This window comes from Prionailurus bengalensis, chromosome A1 (assembly GCF_016509475.1).
Source record: "Prionailurus bengalensis isolate Pbe53 chromosome A1, Fcat_Pben_1.1_paternal_pri, whole genome shotgun sequence".
NCBI classification, from domain to species: Eukaryota; Metazoa; Chordata; class Mammalia; order Carnivora; family Felidae; genus Prionailurus; species Prionailurus bengalensis.
In genome coordinates, this window is record NC_057343.1 from 88,706,395 (window position 1) to 88,721,560 (window position 15,166).

At 46.3% G+C, this 15,166-nt stretch overlaps 1 protein-coding gene across 1 annotated transcript; it reads right to left on the minus strand.

Moving 5' to 3' along the window:
• Positions 1 to 203: 203 nt before the first annotated feature.
• On the minus strand, positions 204 to 12,998 carry PRSS38 (serine protease 38). The gene is made up of 5 exons (XM_043559608.1): positions 12,747 to 12,998; positions 12,140 to 12,302; positions 11,313 to 11,584; positions 1,275 to 1,417; positions 204 to 842 (listed from the first exon to the last, which is right to left on the minus strand). The coding sequence occupies exons 1-5, from the start codon at positions 12,904 to 12,906 to the stop codon at positions 588 to 590; spliced, it is 993 nt and encodes a 330-aa protein (XP_043415543.1). The 5' UTR covers positions 12,907 to 12,998; the 3' UTR covers positions 204 to 587.
• Between the last annotated feature and the right edge of the window lie 2,168 nt (positions 12,999 to 15,166).

A 15,166-nucleotide genomic window follows, 5' to 3' on the forward strand; every position in this document is an offset into this window, starting at 1 on the left:
TCAAACCCACAAACCGCGAGATCATGACCTGAGCCAAAGTCTGGCACTTAACTGACTGAGCCACCCAGGGGCCCCAGCTTATATCTTCATGAAGTTAGTGACTTCTTACTTTTTGATTTTTTTTCCAAAACCGGATGTTTAGAATGTTAGTTTTGGTGTTTTCTTGGCATTTGGCCCCCTGATTTCTGTGTTCATCTTTTTAGTTCTTCCGAATGCCTACTCTCAGCTCACATCTTTCAATTTTCATATTGGAAATTTGGGTACTTAAAAACTCTTTGACACTGACAGGTCTGAGCATTTAAAACTCTGCTGGCTTTGGCTGCACCTGGATTCAATGTCCTGACACTGATGGCCGGCTGGCCTGTGCTTCTCCCCTTGCTGCCTGTCACCCTGATAAGGCCACTGAGTGCCAGGCGATATACACACTCTGTCTTCGTGAGGGGGCCTGTGCTCTGAGTGGACAGACGACATAGCACCTCTGGGATGCTCAGTTGGTAAACATTTAATATCTTACCACATCTCAGCCCAGAGCACTGGGCCCTTTTGTGGTGAGATGTGGCCCCACATCTGGGCCTGGCCGGTGGCCCTCACAACATTAACAGGACAGCCAGCATGGTCACAGGGACACTGAGGGTGGCGCATAGCATGGAGGAGAGGGTGGGGAGTGGCTGAAGAGGCAGGGGTGTGTGCTCTATATGATAATGGATCCACTTTGAGAAATAGGAGACCCGCGCATAAACTGCAGGATACATAGGGTATGTGCAGCCACGGCCCCAGCTCACCACTCCAACCTGCAACCAGGTGTGGTTGAATTCACAGACGAGTGGGCCGCCAGAGTCACCCTGGAAAAGAGAGGGGGTTCCTGTGAATGGGGAGTTCAGGGTCTGCAGCCTCCTGCATCCCACACACTCAGCCCCACTTTGCCGGTGCCAAGTTCTGCTGCAGGCGGGCTGTGCTCCAGGCACTGTCCTGCCAGTGGGGGTGGGGGTGGGGACGGTGCCATGGGGTGACAGACAGTGGGCAAGGCCCCGGGCAGACGTGGAGCCTGGGCTGTTCTGGCAGTGCTGGGGTCCACAGGGTGCTGAGTGCTAACTGGAGTCGCATAAGCCACCCAAGACTCCCGCCCAGCTGAAGGACACATGGTGATGTGCTCCTGAGCCCTACAGGAGACAGGCCATCCGGGACCACCTCCCACTCCCGAAGTGCCCCCTGGCTCAAAGCAGGTGAACATCTGAGAGCCCCAGGCTTGGCCCCTGCCCCTCAGAGGGAAGCACCTCGCACACAGTCTTCATGTTCTTGATGTCCCCGGCACACAGCATGTCCATCATAATATATGACAGGTGTCCGTAGAGCAGCTGGCACAGGGGCAGTGAGATCAGGGGCATCTGTGCCTCCTGCAGCTTGTCTGAGGTGTGGCCTGTCGGAAAGGAGTGCAGGCCCAGTGAGGGGTCCCCAAGGCACCTGTGATCCTGGGGCCCAGCTGGCTCACCCTGAGGCTCCTCCTGCTCCCGACCTCCTCATGGCTCCCTCTCTGCACTGGGGTGCCTGGTTTGCTAAGTGGGTATGAAATATATGTGTCACGTGAGTCTTTCTTTTTTTTTAAAAAAATTTTTTTTTCAACGTTTATTTATTTTCGGACAGAGAGAGACAGAGCATGAACGGGGGAGGGGCAGAGAGGGAGGGAGACACAGAATCGGAAACAGGCTCCAGGCTCTGAGCCATCAGCCCAGAGCCCGACGCGGGGCTGGAACTCACGGACCGCGAGATCGTGACCTGGCTGAAGTTGGACGCTTAACCGACTGCGCCACCCAGGCGCCCCAACGTGAGTCTTTCTAAAGCAGTGGGAAGGGCCACACCACGTTCTAGCCTGTTCCCTCCCACTGCTGCAGCTAGGGACCAAACAAGCCTCTGTCAGCCCAGTCCCCAGGTGGCTGAGTGGAGGGCACTGTGTGCAAAACAAAGAACCTCTGGGTTTTGCCGGTGTCACCCCTGCATGCCTCAGTCTACCCTGATGGGCACAGTCATTGGTCCCAGAAACCTGTGCTCTCCTGGCCCATGTGTGAGAGGTTCCCATGGCTCTGGGCATCGCTCTGACTGAAGAAAAGCTGTTTGCACAGGCTGAAGACCCGTGCGACCCTGGTGTCAAAGGGGTGCCCATTTGGGGAAGGCACAGCACCCTCCAGGGGCACCTGGGGAACCACTTTTGGAGCTAGAGAAGGTGACCCAAAGCAGGAGTCAGCAGCGTTTGCAGTTGACGCTGGCTGCGCAGGCAGGGCAATGTCAGGAGAGGAGCCACGGACAAGGCAGGTGGTGCAAACGGGCACGCAGAGCAACAGAGCACCCACAAACCAGGGTTTGCAGTGCTGGAAGAGGCAGCCCAATAAAGTGCATCGGGAAATACGCTGGCTGTAAACCTCTCAGGGCCTCCACTGTGACCACGCAGGGCAACAAGGAGTGCACTTCTCTCCTGCCATAAGCAAGCAGCAATGTGTCTGCACAGGACACAACTGCTTTCCTACATTGTGGCTGTCCAGGGAACACATAGCAGATGAGGCAAGACCTCAAGGGACCCATGCCCCTCGGGTGGGGAATGTCCCCAGGTACCCGGGCAGCTGGAACCCCAAGGTGGACACCACAGAGAGGGTGTTGCAGAGAGAAGAAGGCCCAGAGGGCACAGAGTCTCGGCTCCCTCAGCTTGCTGCTGGGTCCTGAGCCGTGCGTGCAGAGGGTACAGACAATCCCATGGGGAGGATGGGCAGAGGATGGTGGGGTGGACTCCACAGCCCCCAGAGCTCACAGGGGCCTGGGATACCAAGTTCCAGCCATCCCAGAGTGGAGAGTCTTGCTGACCACCCAGACAGTCGTGGAGACAGAGGACGTGTGGTGTAAGCTATCCATCACACTCTCACGGCCGCCACAGCCCCATGCAGCTGGTGGACGGAGGACCAAACTGATGAGCCTGGCAGAGCACAAGGGAAGAGGTGGAAGGAAGATGTGCATGGAAAGCGGTCAGCAATAATTTCAATGGCTTGTGTAGGTGTGGCCAGCACACCAGCTCAGAATGCTCGGAAGCCACAGGAGAGGTTTGCACTCACTAGTAGGTCTTTCCTCTAAGTCTCCACCGAGAGCCATGGGACAATACAGGAGACAGGGCAGGAGTCCAGAGAGAGAGCCCCTCTACGCAGGAGGCCAGGGGATGGCCAGCTGCCACCGGAGGACTGCAAGAGCACAGCTTGCTTCCTTTTTCACCTGTGGACCATGAACCTTCCATTGGTCGGGAGGACCAAAAGATACTCTTGTCCCAGGACACAGAGTCGAGTGCAGCTGCCCCAGGTGTGCCAGCAACTGTGCACAGAGGCCCATTTCCAATGGGCCCACAGCACTGCCAGAGACCAAGGCTGGACCAGGGCAACTCAGGGATCCTCCTCCCCAGCACCAGTTGCCCTCCAGAGGGTAGGCGACAACGTGCCACGGGTGTGCAGAGGTGCTGAGGTGAAAGGAGGAGCAGGAACAGAGAGACACCCCAGGCCCCACATCCAGCAGCCACCACAGAGGGACCTGAGCCTCTGGTGCACTGAAGGCAGCCAGAGCAACAGCAGAACCTGCAACCCAGCTCAAATTCTCACCAGACTGCCCCGCCCTCGCCACCCCACTAATGACTCAGCAGAGAAGGGTCTATTCTGGGGCTCACAGGCTTCAGTTCTAAATGTTCTACAATGTCTGGCATTCAACAAAAATGTAACAGATACACATGCATGCACACACTCACACATGAACTCACACCCATGCACGTGCACCCCTCACCCCATATGCATACAGGCACGTGCACACACCTGTACACACACATGCACACACACATGTACAAAGGCACACGTGTACACAGGGGGTGGTCTATGAATCTGTCCTTGTGCTAGAATCACATTGTCTTGATATCTATAACTTTACAGTATTTTGAAAGTGAGAACTGTGAGTCTGTCCAGCTTTGATCTTCTCCTCCAAGAGTGTGTTTTGGCTACATAGGGACCCTTCCAATTCCATATGAACTTAAGAATCAACTTTTCCATTTCTTCAGAAAAGGCACTGGACATGCAGGCCACTTTGGGTGGTGCTGACATTGTGACAATTTTGTCTTCTAACCCGTGAACACAAGCTGCCTTTCCATTTATTTAGGTCTTTCAAAACCCCCTCGGCAATGTTTTGTAGCACTTGGTTTACAGGTCTTCACCTCCTTGGCTGAATTTACTAAAGGTAGCTTTTTTTTCAGATGATGTAGTATTATTTTCTTAATGTCATTTTGTGATTGTTCACGGAAGGCATATAGAAACTCAGTTAACTTTTGTGTGTGTTGATCTTTATCCTGCAACTTTGCTGAAATTGTTTCTGGTTTGTAGTGGTTGGTTTTATGTGTTGGTTTTTAGGATTACTTGGAATTTGGGTGACTTTTCTTTCTTTTTCTTGCCTAATTTAACTGTCTGAAGCTTCTGATACAATACAAAATGTCAGCGGTGAGAGTGGCCTTCTTATCCTGCTCATGATTTTAGGCGTCAGTTGTCCACCTTTCTCTGCTGGGTAAGATACTGGCTGCGGGTTGTTCATAAATGTCCTTAGTCGTGCCAAGGAAGTACTCCCCTCTTCCTACTTTTTGACTGGCTTTTTTTTCTTCATGAAAGGACATTGGATCCAGTCAGAGACTTTTCTGCATCACTTGAGCTGAACATATGGGTTCCCCCTTCATTCCTTTAATGTGGTGTGTTCTATTGGTTAATTTTTGCATGCTGAGCCTCCTTTGTATTCCTGGGACAAATAACACTTTGTTGAAGTGTATAATCCTTTTTTAATGTTTATTTATTTACTTTTTGAGGGAGAGAGAGAACTCAAGTGGGTGAGTAGGAGAGAGAGAGGGCAAGAGAAATCCCAAGCAGGCTCCGTGCTGTCAGCCCAGAACCTGATGCCAGGCACAAGCTCACGAACCATGAGATCATGACCTGAGTTGAAACCAAGAGTCAGACACTTAACCGACCAAGCCACCCAGATGCCCCAAAGTGTATAATCCTTTTAATGTGCTGTTTTTTTTATTTTGATGGCATAATGGTATGTATGTATGTATGTTTGTATGTATGTATGTATTATATAATTTATTGTCAAATTGGTTTCCATAAAACACCCAGTGCTCATCCCAACAGGTGCCCTCCTCAATGCCCATCACCCACTTTCCCCTCTCCCCCACCCTCCCATAAACCCTCAGTTTATTCTCAGTATTTAAGAGTCTCTTATGGTTTGCCTCCTTCCCTATATGTAACTTTTTTTTCTCCTTCCCCTCCCCCGTGGTTTTCTGTTAAGTTTCTCAGGATCCACATAAGAGTGAAAACATATGGTATCGGTCTTTCTCTGTATGACTTATTTCACTTAGCATAATACCCTCCAGTTCCATCCATGTTGCTGCAAAAGGCCAGGTTTTATTCTTTCTCATTGCCAAGTAGTATTCCATTGTATATATAAACCACACCTTCTGTATCCATTCGTCAGTTGATGGACATTTAGGCCTTTCCATAATTTGGCTATTGTTGACAGTGCTGCTATAAACATTGGGGTACAAGTGCCCCTATGCATCAGCACTCCTGTATCCCTTGGGTAAATTCCTAGCAGTGCTATTGCTGGCTCATCAGGTAGATCTATTTTTAATTTTTTGAGGAACCTCCATACTGTTTTCCAGAGTGGCTGCACCAGTTTGCATTCCCACTAACAGTGCAACAGTTTCTCCACATCCCCTCCAGCATCTGTAGTTTCATGATTTGTTCACTTTAGCCACTCTGACTGGCGAGAAGTGGTATCTCAGTGTGGTTTTGATTTGTATTTCCCTGATGAGAAGTGACATTGAGCATCTTTTCATGTACCTGTTGGCCATCTAGATGTCTTCTTTAGAGAAGTATCTATTCATGTCTTCTGCCCATTTCTTCACTGGATTATTTGTTTTCTGGGTGTAGAGTTTGGTGAGTTCTTTATAGATTTTGGATACTAGCCCTTTGTCTGATATGTCATTTGCAAATCTTTTCCCATTCCGTCGGTTGCCTTTTAGTTTTGTTGATTGTTTCCTTTGGAGTGCAGAAGCTATTTATCTGGATGTGGTCCCAATAGTTCATTTTTGCGTTTAATTCCCTTGCTTTTGGCGATGTGTCAAGTAAGAAATTGCTGCTGCCTAGGTCAGAGAGGTTTTTTTCCTGCTTTCTCCTCTAGGGCTTTGATGGTTTCCTGCCTCACATTCAGGTCCTGTATCCATTTTGAGTTTATTTTTGTGAATGGCGTAAGAAAGTGGTTTAGTTTCATTCTTCTGCATGTTGCTGTCCAGTTCTCCCAGTGCCATTTCTTAAAGACGCTGTTTTTTTTTCCATTGGATATTCTTTCCTGCTTTGTCAAAGATTAGTTGGCCATACATTTGTGGATCCAATTCTGGGGTCTCTATTTTATTCCATTGGCCTATGTGTCTGTTTTTGTGCCAATATCATGCTGTCTTGATGATGACAGCTTTGTAGTAGAGGCTAATGTCTGGGATTGTGATGCCTCCCACTTTGGTCTTCTTCTTCAGTATTACTTTGGCTATTTGGGTTCCATACAAATTTTAGGATTGCCTGTTCTAGCTTCGAGAAGAATGCTGGTGCAATTTTGATTGGGATTGCATTGAATATATAGATTGCTTTGGTAGTGTTGACATTTTAACAATATTTATTCTTCCAATCCATGATCATACAAGGTTTTTCCATTTCTTTGTATCTTCTTCAATTTCCTTCATAAGCTTTCTATAGTTTTCAGCATACAGATCTTTTACATCTTTGATTAGGTTTATTCCTAGGTATTTTATGATTCTTGGTGTAATTGTGAATGGCATCAGTTTCTTTATTTCTCTTTCTGTTGCTTCATTATTGGTGTATAAAAATGTAACTGATCTCTGTACATTAATTTCGTATCCTGGACTTTGCTGAATTCATGTATCAGTTCTAGCAGACTTTTGGTGGAGTCTATCGGGTTTTCCTGTATAATATCATGTCATCTGCAAAAAGTGAAAGCTTGACTTCATCTTTGCCAATTTTGATGCCTTTGATTTCCTTTTGTTGTCTGATTGCTGATGCTAGGACTTCCAACACTACGTTAAACAACAGCGGTGAGAGTAGACATCCCTGTCGTGTTCCTGATCTCAGGGGAAAAGCTCTCCGTTTTTCCCCATTGAGGATGATATTAGCTGTAGGTTTTTCATAAATGGCTTTTATGATGTTTAAGTATGTTCCTTTTCTCCTGACTTTCTCGAGGGTTTTTATTAAGAAAGGATGCTGTATTTTGTCAACTGCTTTTTCTGCATCGATTGACAGGATCTTATGTTTCTTTTCTTTTCTTTTCTTTTATTAATGTGATGTATCACATTGATTGATTTGCAAATGTTGAACCAGCTCTGCAGCCCAGGAAAGAATCCCACTTGATCATGGTGAATAATTCTTTTTATATGCTGTTGAATTTGATTTGCTAGTATCTTATTGAGAATTTTTGCATCCATATTCATCAGGGATATTGGCCTGTAGTTCTCTTTTTTTGCTGGATCTCTGGTTTGGGAATCAAAGTAATGCTGGCTTCATAGAATGAGTCTGGAAGTTTTCCTTTCCTTTCTATTTTTTGGTACAGCTTGAGAAGGATAGGTATTATCTCTGCTTTAAATGTCTGGTGCAATTCCCCACAGAAGCCATCTGGTCCTGGACTCTTATTTGTTGGTAGATTTTTGATAACTGATTCAATTTCTTCACTAGTTATGGGTCTGTTCAAATTTTCTATTTCCTCCTGATTGAGTTTTGGAAGTGTGTGGGTGTTTAGGAATTTGTCTATTTCTTCCAGGTTGTCCAGTTGGCATATAAATGTTAAGTACTTCTTTTATAAAAGAATAAATGGCATATAATTTTTCATAGTATTCCCTGATAATTGCTTGTATTTCTGAGGTATTGGTTGTAATAATGCTATTTTCATTTGTGATTTTATCTATTTGGGTCATCTCCCTTTTCTTTTTGAGAAGCCTGACTAGAGGTTTATCAATTTTGTTTATGTTTTAAAAAAACCAAATCTTGGTTTCATTGATCTGCTCTACTGTGTTTTTAGATTCTGTATTGTTTATTTCTGCTCTGATCTTTATTATTTCTCTTCTTCTGCTGGGTTTGGGGTGTCTTTGCCATTCTGCTGCTATTTCCTTTAGGTGTGCTGTTAGATTTTGTATTTGGGATTTAATGTGCTGTTGAATTAAGTTTGTTGGTGTCTTGTTGAGGATTTTTACATCTACATTCATGAAGAATAGTGTCTCATACTTTTGTGTCTTGCTTTGGCATCAGTGTAATGTTGGCTCCATAGAATGATGTGAGTGTTCCCTTCTCTCCTATGTTTTTCAAATATCATTTGAGAAGAATTGCCATTAACTTTTCTTTAAATCTTTGGTAGTGTTCATCAGGGAGGCCACCTCGTCCTAGACTTTTATTGTTGAGAGGTTTGTGAATACCAACTTGATTACTTGTTACAACTCACTTGGAGTTTTAAGTTTCTCTGGAGTCAGTTTTGGTAATTTTGGCATTTCTAGGAATTTTTTCCCTTTCATGTATGTTATCAGACTTGTTGGCGTGGAGTTATGTCTAGTATTCTCTTAAAATCCTTTTATTTATGTGATGTCAGTAGTGGTGTTCTCAGTTTCATTTCTGTAGTCAGGCTAGCTAAAGCTTTGTTCATTTTGTTGGTCTTTTCACATAACTAACATTGGTCTTATTGACTATTTTTTTTTCTCATCTCTATTTAATTTTCTCTGCTTTCTAGTTATTGTCTGCTTTCTGCTAGCTTTGGTTTAGTTTCTTCTTCTTTTGTTTCTTAAGTTGTAAAGTGAAGTTATTTATCAGAGGTCTTTCTTCTTTATAAATGTTAAGTACTTCTTTTATAAAAGAATAAATGGCATAGCTATAATTTTTCCCCATAGTACTGCTTTTGCTGCACCCCATACGTTTTGGTATGTTGCATTTTAGCTCTTTTTTTTATTTGTCTCTAAGTATTTTGTAATTTTCCTTGTGATTTTTTTCTTTGATCCATTTGTTATTTAACAATGTGTTGTTTACTTTTCATGGTTTTGTGAATTTTTCCATTTTCTTTATATTACTGATTTCTACTTCACCCTGTCTGGGTCAGAGAAGATATTTTGTAGGATATTTACCTTTAAGATATACTGGGACTTTGTTTGTGGCCTAATGTATGGTCTATCCTGAAAAATTTCACAAGTGCATTTGTGTGTGGCTGTTGTGGGGTGGGTGTCTATGTGTGTCTGCTACATCTAGTTGGTTCATTGTGATGTTCGAGTCCTCTCTTTCCTTCCTTATCTTCTGTCTGGTTGTTCAGTCTATTGTTGAGAGAGGCATATTGAAATATCCAACTATTACAGTAGAGCTGTCTAGTGCTCCTTTCAGTTCTGTCAGTTTTTGCTTCATATATTTTGATGGTTTGTCTTTAGGTGTGTAAATGCTTATAATTTTTATATCTTCCTGATGTGTAAACCTTTTATTCATCTATAATGTCCTTCTTTGTCTCTTGTAACTTTTTTTTAAGAGTCTATTTTATCTGGTAATAGTGTAGCCACCCTGTTCTCTTTTGGTCACTGCTTGCATGAATATATTTTTCTGTCCTTTCATTTTCAACTTGTTTGTGCCCTTGGATCTCAGGTGAGTTTCACAAACAGCACAGAATTGGATCATATATTTTTATCCATTATTCTAATCTCTGTCTTTTGATTGGAGAATTTAATCCATTTACATTTAAAGTAATTACTGATAAGGAGAGACTTACTTCTGTCATGGTGCTATTTGTTTTCTCTATGCCCTGTATCTTTTTGTCCATCATTTCTTGAATTACAGTCTTCTTTTGTGCTTAAACACTTTTTTTTCTGTAGTGAAATGTTTAAATTCCTTCTTCATTTCCTTTTGTGTATATTCTACAGATATTTTCTTTGTTACCATGGGAATTACATTGAACGTGATAAAGTTATAACTTTCTAATTTGAATTTCTAGCAGCCTAAATTCAGTAAATTTTTTTAATTAAGTAAAGCAGACATTAATCTTTCTTAACCTGGTATAAGATTAATCTAAAGTCTCCAGACCAGACCACAAATTTATAGCAAGTTATTAGAAGGATTTTCATTAAAATAGAAAATAAGAGAAGGAGACCTAGCATCATTGCAATAAGACCAAAAAATAAAAAAAATAAAAGATGAAAATATGGGAAAAGAAATGATGAAACAGTCATTATTTGGAAAAAAAAAACAGGATGTTTCTTTTCCAAATACTAAATTGACAAGGTATTAAAAGTGAGTTCTATAAGGTGGCTGGAAAAATTAATGTGCAAAAATCAATAGCTGTCACTAATCAGCAAATACAATAAAAAAAAAGTTTTCAGGGGCGCCTGGGTGGCTCAGTCAGTTAAGTGTTCAAGTTCAGCTCAGGTCATGATATTGCAGTTTGTGAGTTCAAGCCCCATGTTGGGCTCTGTGCTGACAGCTCGGAGCCTGGAGCCTGCTTCGGATTCTGTGTCTCCCCCTCTCTCTACCCCTTGCCCACTCATTCTTTGTCTCTCTTTCTCTCTCTCTTTCAAAAATTATAAATAAATGTTAAAAAAAGAAAATAAAATATTCAGTAACCATAAAAATTCTAAAGTACTCAGGTATAAACCTAGAAAGAAAATATGAGGCCATTATGGAGAAAACTAAAATAACTAATAGATTTTTAATTTTTTTATGTTTATTTTTATTTTTGAGACAAAGATGGTATGAGTGAGGGAGGGGCAGAAAGAGAGGTACAGAGGATCTGAAGAAAGCTCCAGGCTTTCTCCTGACAGCAGAGAGCTTGATGCGGGGCTTGAACTCACAAACTGTGAGATGACCTGGCCAAAGTTGGATGCTTAACTGACTAAGCCACCCGGGTGCCCCCATTTTTAAAATAAGTTTAAAAAGATTGTTTATAAGTTGAATTTAGAATCTTAAGGAAAACTCTCTTTTGAAATCTGTATTTGTATTTTCAACATACTAAATATACATTCTGTACTCAGAATCGATGTAACTCCTTCTCTGTAGACAACAAAGACAGCCAGGGATAACAAAACCGCACACTAACAAAGAAATAGTGATTGATGGGTGGGATTTCCAGTCTCCAGACACCTGCACTCCCATAACTGACAGAATTCATTCTTCTCTGTAGTGACACAGAGCTGTCATCCTACACAAGCTCCAATTAAGAGACTGACCCCTTAGTTCTCTTACCTTGTTGGGAGATGACTCCCCATCCTGTAGCCCAGCAAATGACATTCTGAAGGTTCACATCTGGGGGTGCAACGCAGACTGGGAGCACAGAGTCAGAAAACACAATGCGAGATTTCAGCTGCACCAGGGCAATGTCCCCTCCAATAGGGTGGTACACTTCATACGTAGGGTGAATGATCACCTTGTTCACCTCGAACCACTGGGTGTGATTGCCTGCAACCCTGAGGTCCACAAGGCCCACGTACATATCAAATGCTTCAGTGTTCTTCTCCCTGTGGGGACAGAGGACAGAGGCACAGTGGCTTGTGCAACTTGTATGTGGGAAGGGAAGTCTCCTAGGAGTTCACAGGCCCAGGGAAGCCTGGAGCATGGTGGCCTGGGTCTCCAGGCTCTCAGCCAGGATATGGAAAAGCAAACTCCTGCAGCACACTGGAATCCTGGTTGTCTAGGAAAACTGCCCCCAAAGAAGTCCTAAGCTGGGCCCATGGAGGATTCAGGGACTCATCATGACATGCTGCTCACTGTCAGCCCAGGAGGGTGAACTTAGGTGTGCAGTGAGTCGCCCATGAAGGTACGTCTTTCCTCACCTCTCCTGTGATGTTTCCTCTCACCTCTCATCCTATGACGAGGCTCCACACCTGTCCCAAAGAGCCAATGGCCCCCAAGGAGCCCTAAGCCCTGAGAGGAGAGGCTGCCCTGGCTGGAACTGTGTGCTGGGCGCCACTCTCTCCCCCACTTCTGGGAAGTCCCAGCTGTAGGTAGCCCACGTGGTCAACCCCAGAGGCCCTGGACCTCCTAGGGAATGGCATCTGGTGCTGCCCACTCACTTCTGGAAGCAGTGGGCTGCTGACAGGATCCAGTACTCATCGATGATGGACCCTCCGCAGACGTGGAAGCCTGCATAGTGCACGCTGACCTGCCATGGCCACTTCCTCTCTGGGACATCCACGCCCCCCACAATCTTCCCCTGTATGTAACGATGGCCACAGGCTGAGGAGAAAGGGACAGAGTCTGCAAGTTATCAGCGGTGGCAGGTGGATTGGGTTGGGGAGAAACACAGAGTGGCAGAGAGGTCCTGCCTCTGGGTGAGAAGGGAAAGGAAAGTTTGGGGAGGTCAGGAAGAGGGCAGGGAAAGGGAAAGACAGGGAGGGGTGAGGCATGAGAGGGAATGGGAGGGGAAGTTGGGGGGAGGGCCAAGGAAGGGAGGCCAGGGCAAGGGAGGGGATGAGAGTGAGGGTAGGAAAGGGAAGGCAGGTAAGGGAAGGTGCTGAGGAGGGGCGGAGAGGTGCGGGAAGGGCGTGAAAGGAGGATAGGAGCAGGGAGGGACTGGGAGGGGCGGAGAGGGGCAGAGAGGGGTGGTCCTCCACCGCACGGAAAAAGAAGCCCCGAAATCGCCCCTAGGACCCCTTCAACTTGGGCTGGGAAGGGTCCTACCCACGTCTCGGTTCAAGGAGACACCCTCGATCCTGGGGTGTCCGTGGGCTATGGCTGCAACTTGGGTGGGGGGCAGGAGGAGCAGGAGCAGGATGAGGCCGGGGGCTGCAGGCACCGAGGCTCCAAGCACAGCATGAGGGACAGATGGCCGGGAAGCCATGAGGTGGGAGGGTCCCAGGGGTTCAAGGGCAGGACCTCGTCCGACTTGCAACCCTGCTGGGGCATGCGACGCCAGGAAGATGTGAGGGCACCGCAGCACCTCGGCGCAGAGCACGTGACAGCACAGAACACGTGAGGGCACCGCAGCTCCTCGGCGCAGAGCACGTGACAGCACAGAACACGTGAGGGCACCGCAGCGCCTCAGCGTGGGGCATGTAACACCGGGAACACATGAGGGCACCACAGTGCCATGGCAGGGGGCACGTGACAACACAGAACACATGAGGGCGTGCAGCTCCATGGAGCAGGGCACAAGACACCAGGAACATTGATTGGTGGGAACCCTGACTACCTGTTTTGGGCAGACACGTGGTGTCTCAGCCACCTGGGCAGGCCCCCTCCTCCTGGAGTACCCGCAGGCTGCAGGCTCCTCATTCCCCATCAGGGAGCCAGTCTCTGGTGGCCTCGCTCCCAGACAGCCCACTCTTGGGGTCACTCCGATTGTACATTCCGGCTCGTGTGTTCTGGCCTGTCTGTCCACCTTCATGTTTCCCAAGGGACAGGACTCCACCTGCGTCCCTTCACTGCAGGCTTGGGATGGGAAAGAGTGGTGCCTCCTACTCTGGGTGGGGGGAGAGAAGAGGGCCCGTCCTGCAGGGGTTGTGGACACATGGCATTGGTTCTCAACCAGGAGTGATGTTCCCAGGGGACATTAGGTAGTGTCAGGAGCCATTGTCGATGATCAGAATTGGGGGGCATCTAGTGGGTTGTTCAGGGACGCTGCTAAGTAGCCTACAGTGCACCTGCTGCCACCATCCCAGAACCAAGAACTGTCCAGACCCAAGGTCAATAATGCTGAGGCTGAGATATCTCAGCCTGCAGGTTCTGCAGGGACCACCTTACTGTGGGGGAAGGGGGTGGAAGTTGGCCTTCTGCTGATGAATTCTGCTTCTGAGGCGCCTTTTGGGGGGCAGAGTGTGGAGCTTTCCCAATGTCTGCCTTGAGAATAGGAAGGATGGTTAGAGCGTTCCATCATGTTGGGCCACCCTGGTCTGTGGGTTTAGTTAGGACTAATGTGTGAGAGTATGTGTGTGAACATATGTGAGATTCTGTGAGCATGTGAGAGTGTGTGAGCATGTGAGAGTGTGTAAGCATGTCAGGGTGTGGGTATGTGTGAGCGTGTGAGCATATGTGTGTGACTGTGAGCATGTGTGACTGTGAGAGCGTGTGAGAGTGTATTGTGTGACTGTGAACATGTGTGAGTGTGTGAGAGTGTGTAAGCATGTGAAGGTGTGGCTGTGAGCATGTGAAAGTGTATGTGTGTGCCTGTGAGCATGTGTGTGAGTGTGTGAGAGTGTAAGCGTGTGAGAGTATGGGTGTGTGTGAGCATGTGAGAGTGTATTGTGTGACTGTGAGCATGTGTGAGTGTATGAACATGAATGTGTAAGCATGTGAGAGTGTATGTGTGTGAGTCTGTGAGAGTGTGGGTATGTGTGAGTGTATGTGTGTGACTGTGAGCATGTGTGTTGGCATATATGTATGTATGTGAGAGTGTGTATGAGTGTATATGTGTGTGAGGGCGTGTGTGCATGTGTGGGAGAGTGTGTGTCAGAGTGAGTGTAGGTATGTGTGAGTGTATGTGAGTGTATGTTTGAGTGTGTATGTGTGTGAGTCAGTGTGTGTGTGTGTCAGAGTGTGTGTGTTTCAGAGTGTGTGTGTGAGTCAGTGTGTGTGAATGTGTGTAAGCGTATGTGTGTGAGAAAGAGTGTGTATGCATGCATGTGTGTGGGCATTTCCAGGTCGCAGGCTCCTCTACATACAAGTTGGACACATGGGAGGAAAGAAACACTGCAGGGAACTCCCCACTGAGCTGCTCTTCAAGTCCTGTGGCCGTAGCTAGTCTATTTATCCTTTCAAAATCTCCTGTGTGTGACTTGTGTGGTTGTGAGTAGTGGGAGGAACAACATGGAATGTGCTCATCATTTTTGTCTAAACCTGAAGGAACTTCTCCCAGCTGAGTTAATTTCCACCAAACTGCTATTTTCACTTGCTTGAATTGATGTTTATTTTCCATGTTGGAGGCTTTCCTTCGATGTCTGCTCTTCCTTTGTTTTCCATTTGAAATTAAGACTACTGGAATGAAAAGTGATTGGAAACTCGGGTGTGGATGGTGCTGGGTGAGTCATGGGTAGCCTGTGATGTCAGTAACTTCAGGACATCCCTCTAAGCTTGTCAGCTTGTACACATGATCTCAGGCTCCT

Excerpts from the sequence above, each read along its gene's own strand:
- PRSS38 (XM_043559608.1), bottom strand. The coding sequence starts at position 12,906 with ATGGCTTCCCGGCCATCTGTCCCTCATGCTGTGCTTGGAGCCTCGGTG. Across the intron at positions 12,303-12,746 it reads CTCCTTGAACCGAGACGTGG|CCTGTGGCCATCGTTACATA; the intron begins GTAGGACCCTTC and ends CTTTCTCCTCAG. Across the intron at positions 843-1,274 it reads ACATGAAGACTGTGTGCGAG|GGTGACTCTGGCGGCCCACT; the intron begins GTGCTTCCCTCT and ends TCTCTTTTCCAG.